At 37.6% G+C, this 11,460-nt stretch overlaps 1 protein-coding gene across 1 annotated transcript in view; it reads left to right on the top strand.

Moving 5' to 3' along the window:
- Positions 1-11,460, top strand: part of SLC30A4 (solute carrier family 30 member 4) — a 34,260-nt gene that overhangs the window by 6,763 nt on the left and 16,037 nt on the right. Inside the window, exon 3 of the mRNA XM_003791802.3 lies at positions 2,893-3,039. Coding sequence (XP_003791850.1) covers positions 2,893-3,039 — 147 coding nt within the window. The remainder of the gene's footprint in view (positions 1-2,892; positions 3,040-11,460) is intronic.

Raw genomic sequence — 11,460 nt, 5'->3', positions numbered from 1 at the left:
TTGCAGCTACTTTGGAGGCTGAGGCAAGAGAATCGCTTAAGCCCAAGAGTTTGAGGTTGCTGTGAGCTATGATGCCACAGCACTCTACCAAGGGTGACATAGTGAGACTCAGTCTTAAAAAAGAAAAGACAGAAAAGTTAAAAGATGAATTAAGGCACTCTTTTCAAAGTAGAGCAAAAAACTCCTGATAATTGGAGAGAATAGGCAAAAAAAAAAAAAAAAATAGAATTATCAGTCTAAATTCCAAATATTAGGAGTCTGAGAAATAGAGACAGCAAAAGGGAAGAAATTCATCAGTACTATAGTTTAAGAACTGAAAGTTATACATTTCCAGATTAAAACCATCAACAAAAACCCAGTAAATTTGGGGAAAAGAGATCCACATCAAGGTACATCATTGTGAAATTTCAGAACACAGGCAACACATTGTTATCTACCACCTCAGGCAGCTGCAGTGTTGAATAGTTGCCTCTGATTGTTTTTGACAAGCATGGGAAAAGAAGGTGGGAGCTGTTGACACAGGACAAGTGCCAAGGGTCAGGTCAAGTAAAAACAACCTTGCAGGTATTTCAGGGAACGCCAAGAGAGGTCAAATAATGACATTTCTCTGGAAACAGGGCTTTGAAGGAGTTCCAAACCTATTTTGCCTCCTCCAGTGACTGCCAAGGTGAGATTTTGTGGCCTGTTGGTTTCCAAGCTACTGTAGAACTGGAGAATGGCAAATGAGTATAATTAGGACAAGTTAAAACACTGCAAAGTTGTTTTTGCTGAAAAATCATCCATTTATTAATTGAATAAATGTTATATGATAAGCCTTTAGCTCATTTCCAAAGTTCTGAAAAAGCTGATTTTGATCAATTTTGTACATGTTCTCATTGCTTATCTGAAGGAGGTGATTTTTAGAGGTCCTTACTTAGTTTTTGCTGACATTAGCAGCATGTGGCTTTTAAAATTTAGGTTAATTAAAATTAAGTTAATTGCTTAGTTTCACTAGCCATTTTTCCAATGCTCAGAAGCCACATTTGTTTAGTGGCTACTCCGTTGCACAGCACAAATATAAAACATTTCTATCATCTCAGAAAGTTCTAGACAGTGTGGCTTTAAGGAATTATCCTCATTTTATAGATGAGTAAGGTTCAAAAGATTAAGTAACTCAATGTCTCTGAGATTCCAAAGCTACATGTTATTAATCACTAACCTATCAGGGCTTTCCAGCTTTTTCATGTTGGGGAATACGCAGAAAATGATATTTATATAAAGCATACACTGAGATAAATGTATGTGACTATAAGATCATTAGCCCCTGCTGCTCTTGGCTCTGCACACCTGGCCCAGGAATGAGGGGGTTCAATAACTTAGCACACTTACTTGATTATGAAGTTGTGATATATATTTTAATAGTCATTCTCACTGTGGTTCCCAGACCTGAAGCATCCCTATCACCTTGAAACATGTTAGAATTACAAATTCTCAGGCCCCATCTCTGATCCAGTGAATCAGAAATTCTGGGAGTAAAGTCAAGCAGTTTCTATTTTAACAAACCCTCTAGGTAATTCTGATACACATAAAAGTTGGGGGGATTTGTTCAGATTAATATGAGGGTACTATGATTAGGTTACCTTGTTTCTGTTTATAAGGTAGACAGTGAGTTATAGTTGAGTCCTTCACCTAGGAGGTGTGACATATACCCCTTTAGGTGGAAACTTACTGACTCCTCCCATCTTCCCCCCACATAAGAGTTTGTTTATTCACTGAATGGTGCTGGGAAAGTTGGTTGTTCACAGTGAGATAATACAGACACACACATGAAAAATGTGTAATTTATATATTGCCTGGAAAGTCAATACCGAAAAAAAATTGTATCCTAAATACCACCTTTTGTCCCTCTATTCAGAGATACTACTGTCTATATACAAGTGAATCAGTTAATGTTTTTTCTTTTTTTTAATCAGTTAATTTTTGTATCTTACATTGAATTAATATCCATTGTATGATTTCTTATATTTTTTTTTTTGAGACACAGCCTCAAGCTGTCCCCTTGGGTAGAGTGCTGTGGCATCACAGCTCACAGCAACCTCCAACTCCTGGGCTCAAGTGAGTCTCCTGCCTCAGCTTCCCAAGTAGCTGGGACCACAGGCACCTGCCACAATGCCTGGCTATTTTTTGTTGTTGTTGTTGTAGCCATCATTGTTGTTTGGCGGGCTGAATTTGAACCTGCCACCCTAGGTGTATGTGGCAGGCGCCCTAGCCACCTGAGCCACAGGCGCCGAGCCCATTTCGTGATTTCTTCGGTTTAATTTTATGTTCAGCCCAGAAGCACTGACTCAGATCTGTAATCCCGGCACTGTGGGAGGATCACTTGAGGCCAGGAGTTTGAGATCATCCTGGGCAACATAGCAAGATCTCATCTTTAAAAAATAAAAAAATTAGCCAGGCATGGTGTCACACACCTATAGTTCTAGCTACTTAGGAGACTGAAGCAGGAGGATTGCCTGAACTCAGGAGTTTGAGGTTATAGTGATTGATGACTGTGCCAAAGTACTGACTTGGGCAATAACAAAACAATATTATGTTCAACAAGTGAACACCTATCCTTTTTTTAGCTTTGTTATATTTAGATATTAACATTTTGGATTTTTCTTTGTATGTTTGCCTAGGGGTTCTTAACTTTTTAAGGTTATTGACTCTTTGGAGAATCTGTTAACATAAATTGATGTTCTCACCAGGAAAATAATAAAATACATATATATTTGCATATAATTTCAAAATACTTTGACTTCGATAAAGATTTAGTTAGAAGTTCATGTTTGGTAGGGTGCTACATACTTCTGGTTTGATTCCTGATTTTTTTGAATTAACTTATTCCTTCTTCCCTCCCGCTCTTACTCTAAGGTGGATACATTGCAAATAGCCTAGCAATCATGACAGATGCACTTCATATGTTAACCGATCTAAGCGCCATCCTACTCACCCTGTTTGCTTTGTGGCTGTCATCAAAATCACCAACTAAAAGATTTACTTTTGGATTTCATCGGTTAGGTAGGTAATTGAGATTTATCTTGGTTTGTAATTTTTTATAACCACAATGAACTATAACCCTGATAAACTGAAATTCTTCCAGTGATATCTTGTTTGAACAAAGCAAATGAAAATGGATAAATGAGGTCAGGCATGGTGGCTCAATCCTATAATTTCATTACTTTGGGAGGCCAAGGTGGGAGGATGTTTTGAGGCCAGGTGTTCAAGACTATTGTGAGCAACATAGTGAGACCGCCCCTCTCTACTATACAATTTTTCTTAAAAAGTGAGATTTATTCAAAAACATCTATTTGGCTCAGTGCCTGTGGCTCAAGTGGCTAAGGCACAACCACATACACCTAAGGTGGTGGGTTCAAATCCAGCCCCAGCCCACCAAAACAAAAATGACCGCTGCAACCCAAAAATAGTCAGGTACTATGGCAGGCGCCTGTGGTCCCAGCTACTTGGGAGGCTGTGGCAGGAGACTCACTTGAGCCCAGGAGTTAGAGGTTGCTGTGAGCTGTGATGCCACAGCACTCTACCCAGGGGGATAGCTTGAGGCTCTGTCTCAAAAAAAAAAAAAAAAAAAACATCTATTCCAGGGTACAATTGGCCCAGTCAGCTAAATAGTTTATAACACATATAAAATTATATGATGATCATTAATCTTCAGATGTTCCTCCCTGTGTCCTCAGGCTGTCATCAGAAAAAGTTTACTTTTATTTTATTGAACTAAGCAAAACTACGTGGGTTTAATTTGTTAATAAGCATTATCTTTTCCCTTTGACTTGAGGTGGTATTTCAACCAAAGCTACTGTAATCTAGATTTTCGAGAATTACTATAATTTGATTTTAAGAATATAGTATGTGGCTGACCTTCATTGCAGCCATTATGTCAACATAATTCTGCAAATGCATAGATTTTTATTTCCCTATTTTGAATAAATATTAATGTTTAATTAGAAAAGGTTAAAATCATTCTTTACACAGCTTTGCTTCTTACTGTGTTATTGTTTTTTAATTTTGCATGCAAATGTGTATGAAATAATTACTGTACTGGTAGGGAGTGGCTCGCATATGCCTGTCATCCTTGTACTCTGAGAGGTCTGTAATCCCAGTGCTTTGGGAGGACAGGTAGGATGAGTGCTTGGGTTCAGGAGTTTGAGACCAGCTTGGACAAGAGCAAGAACCCATCTCTATTAAAAATGGAAAAATTAGTTGGGTATTGTGACACAAGCCTATAGTACCAGCTACTTTGGAGGCTGAGGCAGGAGGATTGCTAGAGCCCAGGAGTTTGAGGTTGCAGTGAGCTACAATGAGACTACTGCACTCCACTCAACAGAGTGAGATTCTGTCTCAAAAAAAAAAAAAAAGAAGAAGAAGAAGAAAAAGGAAAAAATATCAAAACAGCAAAGAAAACCACATGATTGGATCACTACTAAATAAGAAATTTTCATAAACTTCTGGAATTTGGGGAGTTAATAGGAGCAGGTTGAAAGAGAAAACAAGCCAAGATGCTACAACCTAAGCACTAAAAAATACTCTCAACTAGAATTGGATTAGCCCAACAGATCTCCAGAGAAGGCTTGGGGACAAAGATGAGCAGAAATGAGAATTGGGGCTGAAACAGACTATTAATTTAATGACGATAAGTGGGAAGCTGCTCTACTCTGCAGTTCTTCTCTGCACCTGCCACCTTTTTTATCCCCACTTCCACTCAGGCAGCCTGCATTTTTCCCAATGTAAAACACCAAATAGTTCTTCTAAAAAGAAATTCAGTGAAATATTTGGGGAAAGCTGAGAATTCCAAAATGACTGTTGCTGCTCCAAAATAAACTGAGAATTCCAAAATGGCTGTTGCTGCTCCAAAATAAGCTTATTCCTACTTGAATTCAGAGCTCTGCTGGGTTTTGCCTTATGGCCTGGTTTCCTACCTCCTCACCCTTAGGTAACACACTTGTCGAACTCAGCCCTGCCCTATACTCCTTTATAATAACCACTTTGATTCATTTCTGGCCTGTCTTTCCATCACTCCTTTTTGTAAAGGGCAGTTTTCTATCCTTCTGCCCAAAATGTGAATGGATAACCATGTGACTCTTCTAGCATCTGAGAAAAAACAGCAGCATAGAGAAAATGACCAAAATTAAACTAACAGAAAGATTAACCTTAGAGAAAAAAGAGATAACATAAAGAATAGGAGGAAAGTTTTGAATTATCTTATTAATACACCCAGGATGATAAAATAGTAAAAAGAATAGTATATTTTTAAAATAAATATAAAGAGGAAGCTCTTTGAAATTAAAATATTACTGCTGAAATTTTTTTAAATTCCATTTTCAGGGCCAAGTGTGATGGCTCACGCCTATAAAATCCTAGCACTCTGGGAGGCTGAGGCAGGAAGATCACTTGAGCTCTGAAGTTCAAGAACAGCTTGAGTAAGAGTGAGACCCCTCCCCCTACTAAAAATAGGAAAATTAAGCATTATGGCAGGTGCTGTAGTCCCAGCTATAAGGAGGATCACTTGAACCCAGGAGTTTGAGGTTTCTGTGAGCTAGGCTGATGGCATAAACCCTCTAGCCTGGGGAAACAGAGTAAGACTCTTGTCTCAATTAAAAAAAAAAAAAGAAAGAAAGAAAGAAAAGAAATTCTATTTTCAGGGTAGGTATGATTCCTCATTTTCAGACACTGAGGCAGGAGGATCAGATGAACCCAGGAGTTTTGAGTTTGCATAAGTTATGACACTATTGCACTCAAGCCTGGGCAACAGAGGAAGATTGTGTCCCCCCACCCCCCACCCCAAAAATCTGTTTTGAAAGGATTAGAAAATAAAGTTAAGAGGCTTGGCTCCTATGGCTCAAGTGGCTAAGGTGCCAGCTTTATACACCTGAGCTGGCAGGTTCGAATCCAGCCCAGGCCCGCCAAACAACAATGAGGGCTGCAACCAAAAAATAGCCAGGCATTGTGGCAGGCGCCTGTACTCCCAGCTACTTGGGAGGCAGAGGCAGAAGCATTGCTTAAGCCCAGGAGTTGGAGGTTGCTGTGAGTTGTGATACCATGGCAGTCTACCCAGGGCGACAGCTTGAGGCTCTTTCTCAAAAATAAAAGATAAAAATAAATAAAGTCAAGAAACTCTCCCAGAATATAGAACAAAATGTGATAGAAATAGGAGGAAAAAGTTTACAATGATAAAAGAACAATCTAGGAGGTCCAAATCCCTACTGCCAAGAACCTCAGAAAATAGAACTTCAAAAATAAAAGAGAATGACTATTTAGTATGGGATTTCTCTTTAGGGTGATGAGCATGTTCTGGAATTAGATAGTGGTTGTGCAACCTTGTGTGAGTACTAAAAACCACTGAATTATACACTTTAAAATGGTTTAAATGGCTCAGCACCTGTAGTTCAAGCACCTAGGGTGCCAGTCACATACCCCAACCGGAGCTGACAGGTTCAAATCCAGCCCGGGCCCACCAAACAACGATAACTACAACCAAGAAAATGGCCAGGCGTTGTGTTGGGTGCCTGTGGTCCCAGCTACTTGAAAGGCTGAGGCAAGAGAATTGCCTAAGCCCAAGAGTATGAGGTTGCTGTGAGCTGTGATGCCACAGCACTCTACTGAGGGCAACATAGTGAAACTCTGTCTCAAAAAATAAATAAGTAAATAAATAAAATGGTTTAAATGGTGACGTTTAATTAATTTTATCTCAGTTTTTACAGGTTTTCTAAAAACATAAAAAATAAAAGATTTAGATAGATAAGTATTTCCAGAGCTAAGGAGATACTCAAGCTTCACACTAAAAGAGCTTTTGGGGATCTTTTTTTCCCCCCTTTTTATATTGTAAAATCTTAGGAGGCTATGTCTAGATATAGACCTTATTTGACTACTTTTTTTTAATTCCATTTAATTAAAGGGAGTATTGGTAGAAATAATGGAAGTAATGGTAGAAATAATGGAAGAAAAAAATGTTGGCTTAGGCAAGATTCAAAAGATAACAGAAATGTATAGAATTTGGTGAATAAAGTTATAAATCTAAGCAGCTGATGTCATTCAGTTCCAAGAGTAGTAGTGCTTTAACAAGTAGTCTCTTGAACTTCTTTAAGGGGAGAGATGATTTTAAGGAGAGACATAGGACACATTTAAATAGTGTAGCTCTTGGGGCCTCTAATTCCAAGACTTAGTGATTCAGGCCCTGAAGAACATTGCAGAAGGAATGTCCCTAAGAAACTCCTGGCTTGTTGCTTCTGTTGTTGAATTTTGTTTTGTTTTGTTGGCATGGGGCTGGAACAGGGATGGAATTATTGTTTCCTTGTTGATTTGTGTTGTTTTTGTTTTAGAGACAAGATCTTAACTCTGTTGCCCAGGTTCCAGGACAGTGCCATGATCATAGCTCACTGCAGCCTCAAACTCCTGGGTTCAAGTGCTCGTCCTGCTTCAGCCTCTTAGATGGACTGACAGACATGTGCCACTGCCCCAACTTTTTTTTTTTTTTTGGCTGGGGCTAGGTTTGAACCCGCCACGTCCTGTATGTGGGGTTGGGTCCTACTTCTTTGAGCCACAGGCGCTGTCCTACCCCAGCTTATTTTTTTAAAAAATTTTTGTAGGCTTAGCACCTGTAGCTCAGTAGTTAGGGCACCAGCCACATGCACCAGGGCTGGTAGGTTCGAACCTAGCCCAGGCCTGCCAAACAATGACAATAATAACAAAAATAGCCTGGTGAGTTGTGATACCATGGCAGTCTACCCAGGGCGACAGCTTGAGGCTCTGTCTCAAAAAAAAAAAAAAAAAAAAAATATATATATATATATTAGAGAAAGGTTCTTGCTGCATTGCTCAGGTTGGTCTCAAATTCCTGGCCTCAGTCCTAGGCCTCCTCAGCCTCTTGAGGTTACAGGTGTAAGCCAATGTGCCAGGCCTTGATTTATTTTGTAAATGTGTAAAACATGTTGCAAAAGTTTTTTTTTTTCTAATTTTTAATTTTTTTTCCAAAAGTTTTTTTAAATGTAAAGGTTTGCTCAGAGAAGTCTTGCATTTGTTTTATCCTTTCCACTACCTTCCCCCTCTTCCTTCTCTGTATTAGTTTAATACTCATTAAATTAATAACTCATTTAATTAGTTTCTGGCCAATTCTTAAAACATTTCCTTTGCGAAATATTAGCAAATACATACAAGGTCTAACAATTAGTTCAAAACTCATCCTAGAAAAAATGCTACATACCTCATTGCTGAATATCACAGCAGTCACCTTTGAGTACCCCCCTTGAGAAGCTATGCACAGATGCCAGAGGTTAATACACCCTTCAAAACAATTTTGGAACTCTTTCTAGAATGGCCATCAGAGCTGTTGTCATACAGCATACAAAAACACACAACAATAATGAACACCACTTAGCAAGATACTGCCACATGTTGACATGAACACAGCTATGAGACACTGATATGCCAAGGTTATGAAACCTTACTGAGTTGTTTGTACAGTGCTGCCAACATAAGCACACGGCGGTAAGCTTAAAAACTTACTTGTCAAACCCTGTACAACAGTTCTGATAGCCATTCTGGGAAGAATTCCAAAATTGCTTTAAAGGATAGACTAGCCACTGGCATCCATCTATAGGTTTCCAAGGGGAGTACTTGAAAGGTGACCACAGTGATATTCAGCAATGAGGTATGTAGTACTTTTTCTAGGATGAGTTTTTGAAGTTAATTTTCTGTCTTTGTACAAGTATTCATATCCTGTTCCTGCCATTCTTTCTTATGCAAAAGGCAGCATACAGGGTATCCAACTCTAGACATGGAGGCAGTGATTTTACAGAGTTCTGCCTCCTAGAGATCACTTTATAACACAATGCAGACATTTTTCATTTGAAATTTTAGAGCTTAAAGAAAGAGAATGACCACTTAACTGTAAGATAGATAGAAATGATGAAGAGATAGAAATAATGTTTCTTTTGAATAAGAATTGAGCACAGGGTATTACCTTGGGATTCTGCATGTGGAAGCAGAAAGTGAGATTAAGATTCTTGGACTTTTTTTTACATTGAGGAACCAAATTTTAACACTCTATTTGACAATAATATCAAGTCATGGCTTGGTTGTAATTGCTATTTTAGTTCTGTGTTTTGTGGATGCATTTTCCATTTTAAAACATTACATTCTCTGTGAGCATTTGATTATTTAGTATTTACCTTTGGACTATTAATTATAGACTTTTCATTGGTGTTTATAAGTACCCACGAGAGAAGCAGCAAAGAGAAGTGGTTAAGAACACAGACCCTGAAACCAGTGGCTTGGGTCCAAGTCCTACTCCCTCTCTTCCTACCGGTGTGACCTTGTGCAAGTTACCTGACTTCTTAGTATTTCTATTTCCTACTTGCAAAAGATACTAATAATAGTGCCTACTTTGTGGAGTTGTTAACAATGTTAAATTACTTAATATTTGTAAAGTACTTACAAAAGTCCCTATCACTCAAAAGCAGCTTTCATTGCCTTGTTTATACATTCAAGGTTTATATGTGGCTTTATTTGTACATATACAGAAATGCCACTACAAACTCTTTAAAATTTTTAGTTAAATTTTGTCATAATGTGGTAACAAATCACATTTACTGCTTTTAGATGCTAGAGAGAAAATGGAGTTTATATTCTTAAGTAAGAAAACAGAAATGCTGGGAGCCCAGTGGAAGAACATAAGAGGGGTTTTTGACACCCTCTGTTCTTTCTTTTTCTTTTAAGTTCCAAAATACTTTTCATACTGATTTGTGTCTATGAATAGTTTTGAAGTACCAATGAAAATGAGTTATCTTCCCAACTGAGAATAATTATGTTTCTTTAAAAATTAGAAATAAAAGAAATTAAAGAGGCTGTTGTACTTGATGGTAAAATAGTGATGCTGTTACCTGCTATTCTCTTTTTAGTTTTCTCCTCTTCCCCATCAGTTCCCTTGTGCACAGTTTAGACAGAATCTGGAATTTTTCTAGAGAATCAGAAAAATTATAGGATCAAGTACTGTCTATGGTGGACTTCCAGCTCCTCTATTTGGTTTGGAATAAAGAAGAATGAATAGTTTTTTGTTTTTTTTCTATAAATTAGAACTCGTTTATATTGAATAAAATATAAAATGAGGAAATAGAAATTCAACTTCTGGGGGGTTTTTTGTTTGTTTGTTTTTAGAGACAGAGTCTCACTTTATCACCCTCAGTAGAATACTGTGGCATCACAGCTCACAGCAACCTCCAACTCTTGGGCTTAAGCAGTTCTCTTGCTTCAGCCTCCCAAGTAGCTAGGACTACAGGCATTCACCACAACACCCAGCTATTTTTGTTGTTGTTGTTGCAGTTTGGCCGGGGCTGAGTTTGAACCTGCCACCCTCGGTATATGGGGCCAGCACTCTACCCACTGAGCCACAGGTGCTACCCTCAGTAAGGAGTTTTTGATATTTATACTGTGCTTAATGTCAAATTACAACATATATATATATATAATTGAACTTTCAACTAGCATTCAATAAAAGCTTGTTATATATGTGAAGGTATATAGAAGCTGAGATAAATATATTTAATATGCAATGAAGAATTGTTCATGTAATGAAATTATCTCTATGAGTTTGGATTTGTATAAAGGAAGATTTTTGTCTGTGAATTATGGTCAGCTATTAGTGGCATGATTCTTTAAGTTTATCTCCTTTTCATGTTCTTATAACAATTTATATGTGCTTAATACCATTTAGAACATCTTTTATAGTTAGTTTTATGAAATTGTATCTCCTTCTAGACTATGAATTAAATAAGGACAAGAACAGGTAATATTAACTACTGTGTCTGATACTAATTAGTGCTGTATAACAGATTAGTGATCGAATTGTTACATATTCAGGCTGAATAAATAAGGACATGAAAGTTGTAGAACAGATAATTTAGAATAGTGCATGATATTTAAATCATTTGTGTTGGGAGTACATGAAACCAATTTCCAAACTGGAAGTAAAGGTATTTTTGAAATTTTGACTAAAATATTTGGAATTTGAATACGTTTAACTATAATGTTAATTAAATGTAAAACTGTAGTCATATTCACAGGACAGACTATAAAAATTTATTTGATTCTCTGTGTAGCTGGATGGTACAAAATGACTGATAGGTCACTTTGAGTGTAGGAAGAAATTAGAAAGGAGCTACTTAGTGAGAAGCTGGTCCTGTTTGCTTTGATGCTGACAACTTTTAGGACTTTGTGATCAAATCATCTTTAGTTCGAGTCAGAGCTATGTGACCTTTTGCTTTGGTTCAAGTCAGTTCTATATGACCTTTTGGAGAGTGAGTTAATCTCTCTAAGTAGGGATTTCTTCTTCTGTAACTAGGGATAATAACTCTATTACAGAATTGTGAAAAATAAATAAGATAAAATAGTATAAGGTATATAAAGTACCTAACATTGTACAGGCACAGACTA

Source organism: Otolemur garnettii, unplaced genomic scaffold (genome assembly GCF_000181295.1).
Source record: "Otolemur garnettii isolate 467f Iridium unplaced genomic scaffold, OtoGar3 scaffold00050, whole genome shotgun sequence".
Taxonomy (NCBI): Eukaryota; Metazoa; Chordata; class Mammalia; order Primates; family Galagidae; genus Otolemur; species Otolemur garnettii.
Note: the sequence above shows the minus strand (reverse complement) of the source record. Positions and strands in the feature narration are given on the sequence as shown.